We start from the raw sequence: 21,285 nt of genomic DNA on the forward strand, positions 1-21,285 counted from the left end.
CATTTTTCTTAAAGTTTTTAAAAATTGGGGTGCCTGGGTGGCTCAGGAGGTTGAGCATCTGCCTGGAGCTCAGGTCATGATCTTGGGGTCCTGGGATCGAGCCCCGCATCAGACTCCCTGCTCAGCGGGAAGCCTGCTTCTCCCTCACCCTCTCCCACTCCGCCTGCTTGTGCGCTCTCTCATAAATAAATAAAATCATTTTAAAAAAAAGTTTTTAAAAATTAAATTTCCTGGTGCTTTTTTTTTTCAAAGTAGTCCACCGTTGATTTTTTTACTTGTCCTTTCTTGTCAACCCTTTTCTGCTCTGCTTCTACTAGTCTGTCAGTTCTCACTAGTTTTTTCTGTGACTTCACACATACCTGAAATTTCATTCTGCCTCTTTCTGTTTTATTTTTTGGGGGGGGGTGTCAAATTGTCCGAACCATTAGGCACTTTGAATTGACACCCAAGGGTCTCATTTTCCCAAGCGAGCTACCTGGAATGTGAGTGGGTCTGCCCCTACCCCCCATGCCCGCACAACCCGTTTTTCACCGACCTTGACTGGCTGCCTGATGAAGAGGTTGTGAAGCACTGATAACAGCATCCATGTAACCCAGCTGGTGGCTTTTGCTCTTTGGTCAGCTCCAGGCTATCAAGTGCATTAAAAAAAGGCTGCAGCCAGGCTAGTGACACCCAGAAAGAGCCAGCAGATGTAAGTCAACTCTCCGGGCAGGCCATGAGCGATGGGCTCAGGATGGGGAAACTGGTTGCCTCCCTTCAGAACAGAGGTTGGGACGCCTGGGTGGCTCAGTTGGTTAAGCCACTGCCTTCGGCTCAGGTCATGATCCTGGAGTCCTGGGATCGAGTCCCGCATCGGGCTCCCTGCTCCGCAGGGAGTCTGCTTCTCCCTCTCCCACTCCCCCTGCCTGTGTTCCCTCTCTCGCTGTGTCTCTCTCTGTCAAATAAATTAATTAAAAAAAAGAACAGAGGTTGAAGGAATCATCTGAAAGCCAGTAGCAGCTGAGAGAGAGGGGAGGATTGCAATTGGGAAGATGGCAGCGACCGGGGAAGGCCGGTGCCGTGCCTTACCTGGAGGGCCCCTGCTCTGTGGGAAGAATATGTGTTTCCAAGAGCTCCTGGAGTTTTTGCAGTCGGTTGGTGGCATCGAGGACGTCACGAGGCTGGTCGGCCTGGGCGGGACCCAGGGCGCGTTAAGTGCAATTGCAGCTGCTGCAGAACTCTGAGCAGGTAACAGCAGAGATGATGTGGCTGCCAATACAGGCCGGGGCTCACAGAGAGGAGCAACTCATTCACTGATGAGGAGGTTACATTTCCCAGTCCATGGAGGCGGGACCCAATAATTATGACTGTCTTCTCTGAGCGTGCTGGTGAACTGCTAACAATTTCTAAAAGTCTACACTTTGATCCAGAATAATAATAATAATAATAAAACGCTTTTGATCTAGAAGCAAATAAAAATTTAAACCTAATGGGGCTTTCTTCACCAGAACTGCAGTAAGTGCCCAGGGGCCTTGGGGTGCAAACTATATTCAAGATTCCATAAATCACCTAATCTCCTTATTCCAAAGAAGAAAAAGAATGACAAGTCCCAAGAGCCCCCAGCAAAGCAGATGGAGTATGAGGGGGTCTGAACGAGAGGGCATTTTTGTGGGTTCTTCCTTAATCCTTCCTTTTGTATCACCAGATACACTGTCGCGAAAGCTATCAGCTCTATCCTGGAAAGGTTAAGGAAAATGAAAACAAGCAGAAGGTTGTATCTTCCTGTTGGTTATGCCGAGAGGTAGGAGGGAGTAAGACGCAGGCAAGCGAGTGGGAGGCGGATAACAGATCAGTTACTAACACCTGCGGAGCTTTACCGTTTGCCTGATGGGGTCCTGCCTGCTGATGAGAGCCGGGACCCTCCAAGTGAGAACAGATGAGGCTGGCTAAAAGTGGTGCCATCTTGTCAATGCTGTGAGACATCCATAAAGATTGTTCCCGCTCTGAGAGTAGGTATGTGTTTCTCCTGAGCAGGAACCCCACAGTTTCCTTTAATTCCTGAATGTAGACCCAAGACGAGGAAAGTCAGTCTGACATTCACCCAGGACCGGGAGCAGTTACAGATGGTAAGGTTGTCTCTTCACTCGGAGAGGCAAATGCTTAGTGGAAAGAACCTCTGTTTTTCATTTTCTTTCTCTTTTTTCAGAAAGAAGTCACCTCACAGTAGCTTCAAAACTAGTTTTATGAGGGAATACAGAATGAAAGAAGGGACAGTTAGATAAAACGTCACCAACGAAAACTCGAGAGTGGTACCTTCTGCACTCACACCCAGTCCTCAGAATACATCAAGAAGAGAGACGAGGGGCATGATGCATCATGGCCCAGGGGACGGGAGTTAGGGAAAAGCTATCAAGGTTAACAGGGCCCGCGAGCCTTCCAGGGGATCCGCTCTACTGGCCTTTCTCACTACACGGGGAAGCAGAGCCCGCCATCTACCTATAAAATTAGACACCAAGCTTACTTCAGCCACCTTTGTGAGAGACAGAGGCTCAGAAGTAGCATCTGAGGGGCAGGAGGCTTGGCTGGGAGGAAAGAGAGGCAGGGGCTCCTGTGGCTGGATCAGCAGGAAGAAGCGCCCAATTACAAGATTGACAGGGAAGAGGAGGACAGCAGTTTGGACGCTGATGATCAGCTGGGACCAGGTCACAGGAAACGGACCCACTGGAAGAAGAGCATTACATCAACCTTCATCCTCAAGAGCTGAAGTCATCTCAGTCATTCCTCTCCCAGGTTTAGGTATTTATTTGGCAATTTAACCATGGTTATCTAAAGACAGGACATTATCATGGACATTATCTAGGGATAGGACATCTAAGGATAGGACCGATGTGTTCCCGAGGCTGCCTCACTCAATGAATGAATGAATGAATGAATGAATGAATGAATTTATGAAGGAGGGTGCACTAAAGTAAAAGGATTACACACCACAAACACCACACGTTAGGATCCTCCATACCTTGCTCATCTCTCTCGGCTCTGGTGCTGCTTCTCCAGAACATAAGGTTGACGACCATGGTGCACAGAAACAATGTCATGCAGCAAGTAAGCCTCTGGACTCTTGTAAACCGGTTCCAGGGATGCCGAGTTAGCACTGAGAGCCACAGATAATCCTGGGTGAGCTTTTCTACAACGATGGAGGAGAACAGGTGTCTAAGAAGATAAATTAGAACAGGACAGACGTTGAGTCTTCATCCTGACAGTGTCCTGGACGAAGATGTGGTTTGCCCAACAATAAGCTCACAGCAACAACTCAGCCACTATCCAAAACCTCTATAAAGATGCTGTCAAAGGACCTGGCAACGTGATTCTTTTGTGATTTTAGGACACAAGGTTTCTGAGGATAAGGTTAATTTATGAAAGTTTAATATTAAAAACTGTTTTTTTAAGCTTTCTAAGAGTTTTGATAAATCTTTTGCTCAACAAAAGTTTGCATCAGGCTTCCACTCAAGATAGTTTGGTAAATTCACACGTTGAGCACCTGCTCTACTCCAAATGTGGAGGAACTAGCAATAAGATACAAAAAGAAAGAATAAAACATATTGGCTGGGCTTAAAAACAGGATAAATATATCTGAGGAGGAGAAATGGAATTAAAAACAAAACAAAACAAAAAACGAACAGAGCTGCAGAGACCTGCAGAACACCACCATTTCCCACCAATACCTAAAGGAAAAGAGTTCTTTCTTTGAGACTGGCATGAAGACCCGGTCATGCTCGTGCTCTCCGAGGTTCACGGCCAGCCAACAATTGCATATGAAGTACCATTTCCTTTTACCTGCCATGTCACTGACAATGACCTGGTTTACATACCTACCGTAAAATGAAGATAAGTATGTTAGGGGGGTGGGCACAACCTGTTGCTGTAATAAGAAGTAATCTTGTGCTGTCAGTAAATGGATTCTTTTCATTGTGAGGCCAGAACTAAAGAGACAAGAGCTGATCCAATTTTTCCCTTCCCGACCTCTAAGGGAATTCATGTATCAAAACCAGAAGGCAGACTTCTATCACTTAGCAACGCTCCAGTGTGTGTATGTATCCCTTCTTTCCTTGTTCAAATGTGCCGGCGCCCTGCCACCTCTTTAAGGAGCCCATCTGCCTCTGTCGTCTGTCACCAGGGCCTGAGGGGCCATCCCTGGGGGTGGGGAGTGGTCTTCAACATTCATATTAATGACATCTCATCCTGTTGGGGTCTGTAAACTGTACAGTTCAATACATTTCGAGGAATGTAAACACTGTGTAAGTACCACCACCATCAAATTATCACCCCAAAAAGTTCCCTGTGCCCCTTTCTAGTCAGCCCCCTTGAGGCTCACCCTGGCCCCAGGTACCACTGATCTGCTTTCTGTCTCTTAGATTAGTTTGCTTTTTTTAGAATTTCATATATGTGGATTCATACTTTTGTGTCTGGCTTCTTTCACTCCGTATAATGTTTCTGAGATTCATCCACATCACTGTGTGTATCAGAAGACTGTTCTCTTTGTTGGTGGGTAGTATTTCTTTGAATGAACACGCTAACATTTGTTTCTTCATTCACCTGATGGACATTCATGCTGTTTCTAATTTGGGATTACTATTAACAAAGCTGCTATGAACGTATGTGTATAAGTCTTGGAAAGGACATGCGTTTTCATTTATCTTGGGTGAATACCTAGGAATGGAATTTCTGGGTCATATGGTAAATGTCTACTTAACTTCATGAGCCCTGCCAAACCGTTTGTTCACGTGGCTGCACCGTTGTGCGTGCCCACCCGTGGTGCGTGAGTTCCAGTGGCCCCCAACTTCACCCAAACTCGATTTTGTCAGACTTTATTCTAGTCATTCTAGACTAGATGTTCGGTGCTCTCACTGTGGTTTTAATTTGCATTTCTTGATGACTAGCAACGTTACATATCTCTTCAGGTGCCCATTCACATTACTCAGCTTTACAAATCAAGCTGGAATGATAGTGCACAAGTGCTTTGCAGATGCCTGAACAGAGGGGAAGTGGCAAGCAAATGCTTAGACTTGACTGGCCTAGTGGGCTCGCGTGGCAGGGAGAGACTTGTGTTGCTAACAGTTTCAGGCAGGCTGCAGACTCTTTGCAGGTGGGCAACACTCAGCAACTGACTTGTCTGAGTCCCTGGGCCTTAGACCTTTGATTCCATTCCATTCTTCTTTCCTAACCCCAACCAATCATCTTGATCCTCAGTTAATGTCATCATGACTCTCTCCATGCACCTCCCCTCGTTCTGAGTGTGGCGGCAGGAAGAACAGAATCACATGGACTTCACACATGTCAGATTCACCAGCTCATCGCTGACCCTTTCCCTCGCAAGCCCCCTGGGCCCGTCCCATATCATGATTCTGCCTTCCCTTCCCCTCTTCTGAAGCTCTTAATTTTGACCCGAAGTATATTTAGTAAATAGTCATTTATTAAATTTACTCTTTAAAGATATTTTTTGGGGGGTGGCTGGGAGGCTCAGTCGTTAAGCATCTGCCTTCGGCTCGGGTCGTGATCCCAGGGTCCTGGGATCGAGCCCCGCAGCGGGCTCCCTGCTCCTCGGGAAGCCTGCTTCTCCCTCTCCCACTCCCCCTGCTTGTGTTCCCTCTCTTGCTGTGTCTCTCTCTGTCAAATAAATAAATAAAAATCTTAAAAAAAAAAAAAAGATATTTTTCGGGGCGCCTGGGTGGCTCAGTCGGTTGGGCGTCTGCTTTCAGCTCAGGTCATGATCCCAGGGTTTAGGATCGAGTCCCACATCAGGCTCCCTGATCAGCGGGGAGTCTGCTTCTCCCTCTCCTTCTGCTCCTCCCCTTGCTTATGTTCTCTCTGTCTCTCACTTGCTCACTCTTTCTCTCAAATAAATAACATCTTAAAAAAAAAAAAAGATATTTTTCATGTTTAGAGATACTTCCTTTTCTTTTTTTAAAAGATGTTATTTAATTGACAGAGAAAGTGAGAGAGGGAACACAAGCAGGGGAAGTGGGAGAGGGAGAAGCAGGCTTCCTGCTGAGTAGGGAACCCGATGCAGGGCTCCATCCTAGGACCCTGGGATCATGACCTGAGCCGAAGGCAGATGCTTAACGACTGAGCCACCCAGGTGCCCTAGAGATACTTCTCATTTATAATACTTTGGGCAGTCAATTGTTGTTATTTGCTCTCTACAATCATGACAACATTAAATGAAAATAAAAGAAAAAATCATCTATCACTTTACCAGCCACACAAAATCATATTGTTAATTTTCCCGTTTTTCTCCAGGGTTTCCCCTTTGTAGATGCTTTGAAATTTAAATCTACTAGTCATTTGTTACGATTTAGCCCAGAGTGTTATTGTTCTGCGTTGTGGCAGCATGCTGGTCTCACCCCAGACTGGGGGGTCCACAGAGAAGGAAGGACAGGGCCACCGGACACAGGTACTTACCAAGAAGGGCCGGCCCCCGAGTTGTCGTGCCAGAGCCGCAGGCCATGCAGCTCCCCCAGGGAAGACTGGGTGTGAGGAGGAAGACGTCCAGTCCCCCTTGCTCAAAGACTGTCTTTTGAGGGTCACAAAGGTGATGGGGCTCACTCCGTCCGCCTGATCCATAAAGGGTGATAACCATCTAAAACACCACAAGAAAAGAGAAAATGCAGGACGTCCTAACAGGATCCTTTGGGTTTATCCCTAAGGGGAAAGAGGGAGACAGAGAGGACTGTACTGGGATGAAGTCTCTGGGGGGCTGCAAAAGTACAGCGGGCCGTGCAGACGTACAGTTTGGAACTAGGACCCGCGCTCCTAACGTGCTCCCGGTGACCCGGGGCGTCACCAGGTCACAGCGCATCTCGTGTGCTGGAAGACGCGAGGCAAGAAGCGAAGAGCAGTCATTTCACAAGCCTTAGCTGTTGTGGCAGCCTTTCTCCCATAGCCAGTGGAGACCTGAATAAGGTAGTGAAACTGACAGCTGGGGTCATTATCGGCCAGGACAGTGACCGTCACCTGTAGGAAAAGCAGAACCAAGGAGGATCTTCACCTAAAAAGCAGGAGGATGCACGGCTCCAGCTTTGGCAACTCGATGGAAAGCAAGGGTGACTGGCGGGTGGCAGGTAAACAAGCTGACCTAAGTGACGGAACAGGGGTGAGGGCTGGAAGGCCCGGCTTTATGCCTCTAAAATGAAAGAGTCACTGAATCCACTGATCAAGTCTTGGGCTTCCAAATCCTTCCACTTCCCTCGCACCCAGGGAGGGTTACTGCACAACACAGAGGATACCTAGTTAAATGTGAATCTCAGATAAACTATGAATCCTTTTACACTAAAAATGCACTCATTATTTACATGAAATTCAAATTTAACTGGGTGTCCTGTTTTTATTTACTAAAACTGGCAACTCTACACCCACAGCAACAAAGAAATGGACGGCGTGTGTTCTAGAATTTCCAAGGGTAAGAAAACATATGAATAAGAAAGCATACAATAGAAGCTACGAAAAGACTGTCATCAGGGAGCCTGGGTGGCTCAGTCGGTTAAGCAACTGACACTTAGTTTCAGCTCAGGTCGTGATCTGAGGGTTACGAGATCGAGCCCCGAGTAAGACTCTGTACTCAGTGCAGAGTCTGCTTTAGTTTCTCTCTCCCTCTGTCCCTCCCCCTGTGCACGTGTGCTCTCTAAAATAAGTAAATAAATCCTTAGGAGGCTGTCATCAAGGGATTTTTTTGTTGTTGTTCAAAAAAGAGATTCCTTGTAGGTTTCTTATACATCGCAGTTATGTGAAATTACCATTTCACTTCCACGTAACTTTCTTTCTTTTTTTTTTTTTAAAGATTTTATTTATTTATTTGACAGAGAGAGACACAGCAAGAGAGGGAACACAAGCAGGGGGAAGTGGGGGAGGGAGAAGCAGGCTTCCTGCCGAGCAGGGAGCCCGATGCGGGGCTCGATCCCAGGACCCTGAGATCATGACCTGAGCCGAAGGCAGACGCTTAACGACTGAGCCACCCAGGCGCCCCTTCCACGTAACTTTCATATCCAATGTATAAAGTGAGATAAACTTGCATTTGATTTTGGTTAAATTCTCTAGATGTTCCGGATGATTCCTAGCCTAAATGAATCACATGAGGGTTCAATCTCCACTAAAGGGAAAAAAAAAAAAAAAAAAAGGAGATAAAGTGTCAAGTTGCTAAGCCCTGAAACAAGAGACTTGAAGAGAAATTTAAGGGGAAAAGTACCCCTTGAATTTCTACACCACCCAGTACCACACTACCAGCCTCTTCTGGTCAAGGGATTTTTCCATCTTGTTCAACACACTCAAGGCACATGGAAAAGCTTCTGGAATCAACATCTTATCACCTTCTGCATGTCTGCTTGATCCTTTCTCCAAGCCCACACACATGTGAGTATATAGGATCCTGAAAGACTGACCAGCAAAGACACCCCAACAGGGTTGTTGGTCACGCGAAGGAACGGCTTGATCGTGTCTTTAACGTTCACCATCCGGGGCACAATGAAGAAGTTGCTGCCAAAGTAGGCCAGGCGGTTACAGAGACCCTGTGTCCTCAAAACTGTGCTCTGTGGCCCAACCTGTAATTAGAATGAAGACGCTGATTCTAACTGAGCAGAGTGCTAAGGAAGGGACAAACATAAAACACAAACACAGGCAGTTCAGAGAGGGAAAAACGGTGTCTGGGTTGCGTATTCACTGCTGGAGGTCGCGTACGGCGGGGTAAGCAGCGTGGAGAGCAAGCTGGCAGCCCCTGACTCCTGCCATTCCAGGTCTGAACACTGACCCCAGGGGAAGTCTGCACACGTGCAGGGGGACGTGAGAAAGAACGTTTCTGTCGGCATTGTTCTTAACGAAAAATTCGGAAACGACCTACATGTATATGTCCACTACCAGCAGAACAAACAAAGTAGAGAGCTACTCCTGTATACTGATGGGGGATACTCTATAGCCGTTAAAATGAATGAGTTAGAGCTGGATATAGCGACGTGCATAAATGCTAAGTGAAAAATACAAGTTAAAGGGGCGCCTGGGTGGCTCAGTCGGTTAAGCGTCTGCCTTCGGCTCAGGTCACGATCTCAGGGTCCTGGGATTGAGCCCCATGTCGGGCTCCCTGCTCAGCAGGGAGTCTGCTTTTCCCTCTCCCACTCCCCCTGCTTGTGCTCTCTCTCTCTCCCCTTCTGTCAAATAAATAAATAAAATCTTTAAAAAAATACAAGTTAAAGAAGAATATGGTACAGATGGTGCCATTTACACAGAAACCAAAAGCATGCAAAACGACACTCCTGTATCTATGTTTGTCAGTCCCCCTCCTTGGAACAGAAGCTCACGAGGATGCTATCGTGTCCATCTCTGTAACTCTAGTTCTAGACGTGGGCCTGGCGCGTAAATGATGCCCAATAAACATGTGCTAGAAGAATGAGTACACATGCCAACTCAGGACAGTGGTCACCCTTTGGTGAGAGGGAGGACAAAAGACTAAGGGAGATACAGGGGCACCTGGGTGGCTCAGTTGGTTAAGGGTCTGACTCTTGATTTCGGCTCAAGTCACGATCTCAGGGTCGTGAGATCAAGGCCCATGTCAGGCTCCATGCTCAGAGGGGAGTCTGCTTGAGATTCTGTCTCATGCTCTCTAAATAAATTAAATCTTTCCAAAAAAAAGACGGAGGGGATACATAAAGGGCTTTGATTATTCCTGAATGTTTTATTATTTTAAAAAATCTGAACTATTTTAAATAGAGCCAAATATTAACTTTGTAATAGAACTGAACAGTGTTTAATGTTTTTATTATATTATCCCCTATAACTTTCCATATGTTATAACATTTCTTCATAAAAAAATTTTTTTTAAATATCACCAGGCAATCAAATGGCAGGTACCAATTCCACGTTTGATGGTGCAGATGGAAAGCTGAAAATATTGTCAGGATGACTGACTGCTTTCCATGACACAAGGTCAAATTCTGGGTGCGGGGCTATCTCTTGCCCTGGGAGGAACTCTCATCCTGCTCCCTGCAGCTCTGTTCCTTGCATGGGGTCCAAGCGCTGCACAGGGCTTCCAGGAGGCAGGAAACCCCCTGGTACCTTTTGTGAGCAGCGGGGTCACTGCTGGGTGAGTCTTGCTACTCAGAGTGCTGTCTCCATGTCTGGGAGCACTGGTATCACCTGGGAGCCTGTTAGAAAGGCAGAGCTAAGGTCCCACCCTGATTTACTGCAACAGAATCCGCCACTGAATAGGCTCCCAGGTAGAGGATTTGCTAGAGAGGCACCGCTCCAGATCTTCCAGAAATCACTGCTGAGGCCATGAATGGTGGCTCAGTCGGTTAAGCGTCTGCCTTCGGCTCAGGTCATGATCTCAGGGTCCTGGGATTGAGCCCCATGTCGGGTCAGTGCCTTCCAGAGCATCCTCTTTCCCCCTACTCCCATGTGAATGACCCCCTCTCAGCTCTTTGACGAACTGCCTCATGATTTCCAGAACCTTGCACCACAGTCTTTGTGCAACTGAACCAGGACTTAAATCAGATGGGATCGCACACATTCACCAGTGTGAAAGTGAGGGGGCCATTTTAAAGTGGGCACACATCTGGAACTAGGTAACAACGTGAAGAGTCGCCACCTGGCCTGGAATGTACAAGAATCTGCTAGCTTATTTTTTAAGTTTTTATTTATTTGTCAGAGAGAAAAAGCAAGCACAAGCAGGGGGAGCAGCAGGCAGAGGGAGAAGCAGGCTCCCCGCTGAGCAGGAAGCCCGATGTGGGGCTCGATCCCAGGACACGGGGATCATAACCTGAGCCGAAGGCAGACACTTAACCGACTGAGCCACCCAGGCGCCTCTGCTAGCTTATTTTTAGAAAAGTTCTCTTTCATTGAGCAAGAAGTTTTCCTTTTACCCACAACATATTTAATACTTGCAGAACTTCTACATATTGCTTACTTCATCTGGAACTGTCCGATTCACCCTGGACTCATGTTTGAGAAAGAAATGACACATGAGGCCCAAGCCTGCTCCAAAGAGATGCACTCTCCTGGCCCACTACCCACGGTCCTTCTTTTTCCCAGGCTGACTTATTTCCCCTCCGATGAATTTTATTTCTGGGCCCGCCCAAATGAGGTAAAAGAAGCTCTGCGTTTCATGCCAGCTCAGGCGGGAGAGAAAGAGGAAGTGGCGTGGCTTCTTACGTGGCATCCACCGCTCTTCCACGTGCTGTTGTGGCTGTCCCAGAAATAACACTGCGTGATGGCCATCACCACCGAGAACAGGGTGGGCGTCTGCTGGGCACTCTCCTGGCTCTTGTCCAAGGCAGATGTTAGGTGGTAGGTACCGGTCCCATACTGCAGACTCTCTGGCGTCAGCACCCATGTATATTCCTCATCTGAGAACCAAGAACAGTGCTTAGTTGCCTTTCAAATGGGACAAAAGTACCGTGAGAACCTTCCTTATGAAGGATCTATTATTATCATTATTTTATTTTATAAATGGGGAAATGATTAAGCCTAGACTTACAAATGATTTTACTTTATTTTTTTTTAAGATTTGAGAGAGAGAGAGAGTGCATGAGCGCACATGAACAGGAGGGGCAGAGGGAGAGGAAGAGAGAAGCTCAAGCAGAGAAACTCTGTGCTGAGCACGGAGCCCGACACGGGGCTCGATCCCACAACCCTGAGATCATGACCTGAGCTGAAACAAAGAGTCAGACGCTTAACTGACTGAGCCACCCAGGCGTCCCACAAATGATTTTAAGGAAAATGACCAGTGATACAACCTGGGGCTCTGGATTACTCCTGTTCCAATAAGAAATCGTATTTTTTTGATAAATGAAGATTTAGGTCTAATGAATCGGAATGTATTATGAGTTTTAGAAAAATGAAATCGTCACCCATCAAAATGAGTAGCTACAAGACCTAGCTAAGAAAAAAAGCCCAAGATGAAGCAAGGATGGGAACAGAGCGGTTCCAGGAAAGAGCCCTGATTCCAGGCCCAGCTCTGTCACCAGGTGGCTGGGAAGGGCTAAGGAAAGTCCCACAATCTCCCTAGTTTTCTCACTTTCAAACAAGGACTCTGGACCAGAGGATGTCTAAGATCCCTTCCAGCTCCAACTGACATGATACTGGCAAGACTGGCAAGGAAAATGGGAGTGAATGCTCTGAATCGGGAGAGAGCCTGTTGGTAGCCCCATAGTGAGAGATGCTGCCGCAGGTGCTCTAAGAACAAGAAGAGTCTAAAAGGCGACCATTCCTGTGTTAGTGAGGCCTACACGAGAGCCAGAAGCAGCTCGTTCAACCCAGGCAGACCATAATAGGAGACTATAACATGATTTATCCATTCTGATGACTCCCCCGACCCCATTTTTTTAGATGCAAAGGGTAGCTCTGAAGACTTCCCAGTACTACATTTATTTATTTTTGTTGTTAGTTTTAGAATAATTTTTTTAAATTTAAATTCAATTAACATATAATGTATTATTAGTTTCAGAGGTAGAGTTCAGTGACGCATCCGTCTTATATAACACCCAGTACTCATTACATCACACGCCCTCCTTAATGTCCATCACCCCTTTACCCACCCCCCACCCCCCAGTACTACTTTTGAAGTTGATATCCAGTGACTATGTTTTTTGGTCAAGTATATCTAGGCCCTGTTTATGTATCACAGGAATTCTTAGCTATTCTAAGCTACAATGTAGTCTGTCTGGTATTACACCAAGACTTACTGAGACATCTCTGTCCTTATCCAAATCTAAGATTAGACATAAAGTTTGAAATATAGATATAACCCACTGTGCTGGAATTTTACTTCTCAACATTATGGAAATTTTCAACCATACACAAAGTTGACTATTATACAGTGAGCACACAGATAATCACTGAATAGATTCTATAATTAACATTTTACTAAAGTTGGAGCACCTGGCTGGCTCAGTCAGAAGAGCATGTGACTCTTGATCTCAGGGTCATGAGTTTGAGCCCCACATGGGGTGTGAAGATTACTTAAATGAGTAAAACTTAAACAAAAAAAATTCTACTAAATTTGCTTTATCACATATAAATCTTGATCCATTCAACAATTTATCTTTTTAAAAATGCATTTCGTGGTCATATATAAATTATACATGTGAGGGGTGCCTGGGTGGCTCAGTTGTTAAGCGTCTGCCTTCGGCTCAGGTCATGCGCCCAGGGTCCTGGGATCGAGCCCAGGCTCCTTGCTCAGCGGGAAGCCTGCTTCTCCCTCTCCCACTCCCCTGCTTGTGTTCCCTCTCTAGCTGTGTCTCTCTCTGTCAAATAAATAAATAAAATCTTAAAAAAAATTATACATGTGATAAAACTACATAGAACTGATAAACACACATAAATGAGTGCATGGTTGCATGGTGAATCCAAATGAGGTCAACATATGGTATCAGTGTCATTTCCCAGTTAGGATATTGTGCTAGAGTTGTGCAAGATGTCACCATTAGGATAAACTGGATGAAATATATGAGATCTGTTTTATTTTTCACAATTGCATGAGAACCTACAGTTACCTCGAAATAAAGAGTAAAAAAAAAAAAAAGAAGAAGAAAATGCATTTCAAAGTAAGTTTCTGTTTGGGGCTTTACCTTTTTGCCACACCTGATTCTTTGGAAGGGTGATGTTCAAGTCGAAGGGGGTGTGGTTAGGCTGATACTGGAACCCCAGATAGAGTGTCATTGAAAGGGGACAGGCGCCTGGGTGGCTCAGTTGGTTAAGCGACTGCCTTCGGCTCAGGTCATGATCCTGGAGTCCCTGGATCGAGTCCCGTGCATCGGGCTCCCTGCTCGGCAGGGAGTCTGCTTCTCCCTCTGGCCCTCCCCCCTCTCATGTGCTCGCTCTCATTCTCTCTCTCTCAAATAAATAAATAAAATCTTTAAAAAAAAAAGGGGGGGGGGACTTTCAGGTTGTATGCACAGGATCAGGGATTTCTCTAGGGAAGTCATGTCCACTATGATAATAAAATGATCTGAGCTCACATTGAGGCTGGTAGGATGGATTTCCATGCTAACATTTCTCCACAGTATGATCTGGAAGGAGACAGTTAATTAATCTTCAAGTTCAAAATGGTTCATCCATTGATGTCTTTCAGTCTCCTTTCTAGTGCTAATGGAATGTAACTTCCTAAGTCTTCCTCTCTGAGCTTTAATAGGTAACAGAGAGCCAGGGGTTAGGGGACAATATACAACCTCCGACCTAAAACACCTTCCCCTAAAGGTAAGGTAATCTCCATGCAGAAGTTCCCAAGTGAAGATGTGAATAATCAAATAACGGCACTGCCGCGATTCTAAAATGACTTTCTTCCATCCTGTTCTCCAAGAATTCCTATTCCCTTCTATTTCATTCCCTAATAATCAAGTCATACCTCAATATCTTCCATTAAATCATCAACTTGGAACAATTTATGATTAGAGCTTAGCAACACACTTCCGACGCTTCCAACAATGTTCTTGTCATCAAAATCCCTGAAGGGATTGAAAGATAGTCCTGTTACCTAGAGACAAGAAAACTCAGTTTCATCCATTGCTGAAATCTTTAGAAATAACACCCTGATAGGTAATAAGGTGTCAGATATAAAAAATTAAAGTAAATGTTGGGATTTTTCCCCTTGCTAATATCTCAAATGAAATAATATTTCTCATCAGAACATCATATGGGAAAGAATTAATTAAAGATGAGTCATTTACTTGGGACCCTCAGAATTATTATTTTTTTTTACATCTTCATACCTGGAGGATTCATGATTACTAGGAAGTTGAGAATTCTGCTCTCCAGGATAACGCACCAAACTTACTTCTGTTTGTTGGGTAAGAAATACAATATACTGAAATACAGTATACTGATATGGCTAAATTGATACATTGAGTGAATACTTATTCAGGTATTCCCAGCTTTGTATATACATAGTGAAGTGTTGAGAACAATTCAAACCATAACACAGAAACTGTCAAATCCAGAAGTCTGTTTAATGCTCCCAACTTCTACCATGGATCATTTTTAAGAGGCCTCCATTCCTGACATCGTAAAACAGAAATCCAGGGCACCCAAGCCTTCTCTTGTTTGGTCTGGTGAGCTTACATTTCATGGTGCATCCCCTTCATGGTGCATTCAAATGCCTGCAGCCACCAATCCCATTTCCATTTGGATCAGAATCAATTTTACACTCACTTGGACATTAACTCCAGGGTGTCTGTTCAAGAGCTCTTGCAAAGCTGAGGCTGATGGAAAGCCTAACCTCACAGGTGCTGGGGACCAGAGAGTGTAGGAGCTCAGAGGCCAGGTTGACATGTTTTGGCTAAGGAAAGAGAAATTAAAGGGAAATCAATTTCTGTGTATTTTCTAAAGATCCAAAACCTAAAATGAACCTCTCCCCACTCCTCCTGTTACCTGTTTAGCATCAGAGTAGCAACAGAAGAGGTCAAAGTCACTAAAGACTCAGAAAACTGGTTCTGCTGTAGAAACACTTCCTGGATCTTCCGAAGGGCCAGCAAGGCCATTTCCAGCATATTTTCTACCTACATTTAGAAGGAAACACCACGTGACCTGAGTAACCTCAGTGGATAATGGTTTTGAAGGGGTTAGACAGGGGACAAAGATCTTGATGGTGACATAAGGAAAGGTGACATTCTTTGGAAAGGACCCATAGAAAGTACTTCCAGTCTGGCTAAAGACTCAACCATCCTTTGTATCAACTAAGAGGGCCACCCAAGGACATATTTCTTTGTCCCATGATATAAGCTGTCCTGGATCTACATTTTTTTAAGAGAGGGAGAGAAAGAGGGGCAGAGGGAGAGGGAGAGTCTCAAGCAGACTCCCCACCCAGCACAGAGCCCAACAATGGACTCGATCTCACGACCCTGAGATCACTACCTGAGCCAAAATCTAGAGTTGGATGCTCAACCAACTGAACCACCCAGGCTTCCCAAGATTAAAAAGTTTCTAGAATGAAATCAACATCAGCATCTCCTGCACCTACCTGCTCAATGTCATGCTTGGATCTTTGTAGACTGGCTTCACCAGCTTCCATGACATTGACGAGGGAGTGAACGAAGCAGACGGTCACGGGGCTTTCGAAGCTCAGACTGCTGTTGATCTCAAGTGCCCTCTCAGGTAACTGCTCATTCAGGTCAACAAGGGGACTGAGGACACTGACCTGGGAGTTTTAGGAAGCAAACACACACTCCTGAGCTGTTTCTGCCTGTTTTAAATTTGTGTTCTTCTTATCAGGAGTTCAAGGTTCTTTATGCATTTCAAACACATTTTTATAAAAAGCACTATTACAACTTGGCAGGAAATGAAAATATGTTAGCTATGACCTATAGGGAGCATTTGTCTTTCACGTTATTCCAAGGAACCGACAGAACCCTCCTGGAGTGGTAACTATCAAATAGCTAATTCACAAAACTAAGCTAAAAAAAGGAAAAGAGCAGTACCGGCTGGAACACTGAGTATACCATCCCTTGAAACTCAGGCCTCAAAAGCCTTCAAGACTGACTTAACATAGAGAACAAGAAAAATTCTAAATGAAACAGAAAGCCCCAATTCTCCTTTTGGGAGACTGTTCTCATGCAAAACAAGTAAGAAGGTTAAGCAAATTGACAGAATATCCACTATAGGTACAACTATTTTGGTTTTGAAATGTTTTTGTTTCAAAGTAACACTTACGAAAAACTTCTGCATAAAAAAGATCCAATAGACAAAATTAAAAATAAGACATGAGCACAAAATATTTGCAACACATGTAACAAAAGGTCAACATCAATAATAAAGCTCTCTTACAAACACCTAAGAAAAATGACAAACAACCCACTGGGGGGAAAATGGACAAAGGACATGAAAAAGCAATGGAGAGGAGAAATACACATGGTCAATCAAAACATATTATGATGTTCAACCTCCTTAGTAATCAATAACATGTTCCCTCCTCCTTTTCTTTCTTTTCTTGCCTTTGAAATTGGGAGAGTGTGGGGCAATGGTTGGTGGGGATGTAAAACAGTGCGTGTTTATTTATTTGAGAGAGAGAGACAGACACACATGGTGGGGGGAGGCAGAGGGGGAGAGAGAGAGAGAGAGAATCCAAAGCAGGCTCCATGCTGGCTTGATCCCATGATCCCAAGATCATGACCTGAGCCAAAATCACGAGTTAGACGCCCAACTGAGCCACCCAGGCGTCCCCAAACAGTACCTCTTGAAAGACTATTTTGTCATCTCTTGAAAATGCAAAAGCCCCTGGGGCGCCTGGGTAGCTCAGTCATTAAGCAGCTGCCTTCGGCTCAGGCCATGATCCCAGGGTCCTGGGATCGAGCCCCGCGTCGGCTCCCTGATCTGCGGGAAGCCTGCTTCTCCTTCTCCCACTTCCCCTGCTTGTGTTCCTGCTCTCGCTCTCTCTCTGTCAAATAAATAAATAAAATCTTAAAAAAAAAAAAAAAAGAAAATGCAAAAGCCCCTCATTTCTATCTCTGGCACTCTATTCCACAGAAATAGTCGCATAAGTACTTAATGATGTAGGGACATGGATGTTCATGGGTATGTTATTTCCGAGAGTAGACAAATGAAAAATGTCCAAATGCACATGAAGAATTATTGGTTCATTTATGTGTACTGAAACAAAAAGATATCCATGACACAGCATTAAGTAAAAAAAAAAAAAAATCAACGGGCTGAAAAATGTGTATACTTTAACTCCATTTTTGTTAAATCGACAAACTTGTCTGTGCATAGAAAAAAGTCTGGCAGGCTATGCATGACAAATTAATAATAATCTGATAGAAGCGACTACATCTAGAGAATGGGATTAGCTAGAAGGACAAAGATGGTGAGGGCTTTTGCTTTATAAGTTTATATGCTTTTGTTCAGATTTTTTAATAACAATCATGCATTATTTCCGTAACTAAGAAGTCCAAATAGGGGCACCTGGGAGGCTCAGTCAGTTAAGCATCTGACTCTTGATTTTGGCTCAGGTCATGGTCTCAGGGTCCTAAGAATGAGCTCCCATGTCAGGGCTCAGCGCTGGGCATGGAGCCTGCTTAAGGTTCTCTCTCCCTCTGCCCCCCCACCTGCCCGCCCGCACATGTGTTCTCTTTCTCTCTCTCAAAAAAAAAAATAAGCCCAAATAAAATGGCACAGATTACATTTATAGGCTTATTGCAGAATATCTGAAAATACAGAGCATGGAAAAGAAAAAATGAAAATTCTCACGAATCCTAGTCCCTTAATTTACTTAGGTGTAGGGAGTAGAGACAGGCACGAAGAACAGTTGTTGTAGCCACAAATGCGAATATCATGGGGCACTGAAGGCCAATGTCTGTTTCAGAGCTGAACTGCTCTATCTTGGGCAAGGAGTGGATCTATTTCTGTCTCCTGTGATGTCGAACAAATATATCAGAAAGGCAATAACCTGATAAATGAACAAAAGAAAAGAAACAGAGCATATCTCAGTCATTACTGATTAATTTATTTGCAATCTTCAGAGTCAAAGGTACAGATACACTGGCTAAATATTATATTGGGTCTCCATAAAGTGGTTCATAAGGCTAAATTCTTCACAGGGCACCATCTCCAGATTTTGTATTTTCTGTTTTATACACTTTTTCTCTGTTTTGCTTCCCCCTTTCTCCTATCTCGTTTCCTCCCGATCATCCTCTGCTTACCTGAGCTGACTCAGAAAATCCTGGAATAAAGGCTGTCCATTTCTGGAGCATCTCACAAGCTGTCTGTAGTTTGCTGTGAGTTTGCAAACCATGAATCGGTTTGCTCAAGTTCCCTGCTATCTCGTCTATGACCTGTTGGGAACGAAGGATTTTGCCAGAATTATTTAAAGAAAATGATTGCACTTTAGTAGTTTGAGACATTGTTTTAACAAGAGTTGACAGAACAAACTTGATGAATCACAGGCTCCTCAGAACAGTTACTACTTTCATAAGCTTTTCTGCAAACGGATAGAATTTTCCCCTCTTTCACAGAGTAGAAGACTAGGTACCACGGTCATACAATGATTGATACAGGGACAGATGGGTCCGGAAATAAGATCTATGAGAGAGGTTTAAATCTCATGGCCATGATCAAAAGTGAGGGAAACACCTGGAAATCACAACAACAAAAACAAACTTTTCTATTCAGGAGTATGCTTATCTCCTCAGGTTTCCCACTGGTTTATGTCCCTTGATTCAAGAGTTCATGTTCTAGAGGGAAGTACCTGAATATGGTAGTTTCTGAGAAAACAAACCCACAACTCTGGATGTGGTCCCAAAACTTTTAAGAGGCTACTGCTTTTGAACCGGAAGTCCTGCCCTGAGATAATCTCTGTTTACACCAGCTACGTGGTGCCATTTCTAGAGAACAACCCACTGCAGCTTAATTCAGTCAGTATTCAGTAAATCTTTATTAAAGGCCTACTGTGTGCAGCTGGGTTCTGGAGTTAGAGCATAAAGTTAGTCATGATCCAGCCCTTGTGGGCCATACCATTGAATAGGGTTATTTGTAATTCATAGGGTTTGCAGGAGGTTAGATCAGTTACAGAATGATCTTAGAATTGAGGACCACCCAGTTTTGGTTTCATACTTTGGGACCAAGGTGTAAATAAGCAGGAATAAAGGTATGAGTGAGATCCAGGTACCACCCAACTGCATGTTTTCCAGGGGAGGTCAGGTCATATTTAATGCCATTCTAGCTATAGCCAGAAAGGACACTGATGGCTTATTTGATGTTTCAGAGCTGGGCTGAACCATGGTAGATCTCACCATTTTCTTCACCTTTCTTTAATGGCTCTTAATAAAGCTTTATAGTTGTCTCCATACAAGTTGTGCCCATCTTTGGTTAGATTTACTCCTAGGTACTTGTTATTCTACCTTTTTTTTTTTTTTTTAGGAAGAGACCCTGTGCAAGATGGGGCGGGGGGGGGGGGTCAGGCGAGAGGGGGAATCCCAAACTGGCTCCTCGCTGAGTGCATGGCCAAAATCAAGAGTCAGACACTTAACTGATGGAGCCACCCGGGAGCCCCTGCTATTCTCTTTAAAAAAAAAATCTGATTTTCTAACTGATATGTAAAAGTACAATTAGCTTTAGTATATTGATCTGGTATTCAGCAACACTGATAAATTCTCTTAATGTTTCTAATAATTTATCTGTAGGCCTTTTTGGGTATTCTACACTTCAGACTTCTCTCTATTTAAGGAAAACAAAGCACTCTGTGTTTAAGCTACTGGAGATGAGTTTTTCTGCCAGGAGAACACAGTGCTAACTGAAACAAGAGTGAACATCTAGTTCCAATTCATGCTGGAAGCAGATCCAACATAAACAGGATTATCTTTTAGCAAAGAAATGTTAGATTACATGTAAGTAGGGCTTGTTCTAAAAAATAATATATATATAGAGAGAAGCAGGATGATTTTCTTCAGTCAACATGATCAAAGTGGCTTTGCTTTTTTTTGAAGTTTGTGGGGGAAAAGGGAACAAAGGGGATAGGGGAACTGGGATGCTGAGTAGGAAGAACAGTCCAGAAGGGTGTGCCACTGCCGGAAAATTGGGGCAGGTGGACAAAACTTCCTCCCCATCTGAAGCACTAAATATAAGAGCATTAAATAAAAACAAGACATGAAAATCCTGAAGTGAGTATGGAACCCATTGTGGACTATTTCCATGGACTCACTCAGTGCTTGCTTTTCACTGGGGCACTTGCTCGCGTGTCAGGCATCCTGCGGGAGAGTTCTGCTCAGAGGTAGAGGGTGAACTGGGCCCCTTCCTTACATGGCTATTCTTAAAGCATCACCAAAATAGAAGGAAAGAATAGAAGTACTTTCGCAAGTTCACAAAGGTCCTCAGGGTGACCTCGGTTTTCTGTATTTACCTGATCAGATGCATCCTGAAGTGATGTTTGTAGGTGAGTGGTGAAGACCTCCGTCTGGGAATCCTCTTTGGGGCTTGAGGTCACCACTACCAGAGCTTGCCCAGGCTGTGTTTCAGGCGCAGGCCTGGTGAGCACTGGAGTACCAGCAAGATGCTGGCTGGTAGGCGCCGAGGTCACTGCCAGGACCTGCCGTGTGGCTTTGGGTAGTGTTGAAGGAAATGGGCTGATGGGAAGACAAAGGGTCTTGGACTGAAAGGTACATAAAGGAAGAGACCGAATCAGATTTTACCATATGAAAATTAAGGCAGTGTTTCCAAAATTATTCTGGCTCTCCCATGTCCCATGAGATATTAATGGGCATTTCTCTCAAAAAGATCCAGTGTTCAAACAGTTTTGAAAATGTGGCATATTACCCTCTTTAAGATTCACAATTTACAAAAAAA

General features: G+C 44.5%; 1 protein-coding gene across 1 annotated transcript in view; it reads right to left on the bottom strand.

The window, feature by feature from the left end:
* The window catches only part of PKD1L3 (polycystin 1 like 3, transient receptor potential channel interacting), a 64,170-nt gene that overhangs the window by 27,295 nt on the left and 15,590 nt on the right, over positions 1 to 21,285 (bottom strand). Inside the window, 23 exon segments of the mRNA XM_035024515.1 lie at positions 536 to 604; positions 607 to 648; positions 650 to 729; positions 732 to 754; positions 1,069 to 1,190; positions 1,192 to 1,248; positions 1,843 to 2,037; positions 2,501 to 2,700; positions 2,996 to 3,189; positions 3,702 to 3,848; positions 6,439 to 6,505; positions 6,508 to 6,616; positions 6,889 to 6,990; positions 8,340 to 8,570; positions 11,170 to 11,363; positions 13,587 to 13,694; positions 13,898 to 14,027; positions 14,363 to 14,491; positions 15,166 to 15,292; positions 15,385 to 15,512; positions 15,974 to 16,150; positions 18,648 to 18,779; positions 20,843 to 21,091. Of these exon segments, the coding sequence (XP_034880406.1) occupies positions 536 to 604; positions 607 to 648; positions 650 to 729; positions 732 to 754; positions 1,069 to 1,190; positions 1,192 to 1,248; positions 1,843 to 2,037; positions 2,501 to 2,700; positions 2,996 to 3,189; positions 3,702 to 3,848; positions 6,439 to 6,505; positions 6,508 to 6,616; positions 6,889 to 6,990; positions 8,340 to 8,570; positions 11,170 to 11,363; positions 13,587 to 13,694; positions 13,898 to 14,027; positions 14,363 to 14,491; positions 15,166 to 15,292; positions 15,385 to 15,512; positions 15,974 to 16,150; positions 18,648 to 18,779; positions 20,843 to 21,091 (3,012 nt within the window).

This window comes from Mirounga leonina, unplaced genomic scaffold, assembly GCF_011800145.1.
Source record: "Mirounga leonina isolate KUSES-001 unplaced genomic scaffold, KU_Mleo_1.0 Mir_180, whole genome shotgun sequence".
Taxonomy (NCBI): domain Eukaryota; kingdom Metazoa; phylum Chordata; class Mammalia; order Carnivora; family Phocidae; genus Mirounga; species Mirounga leonina.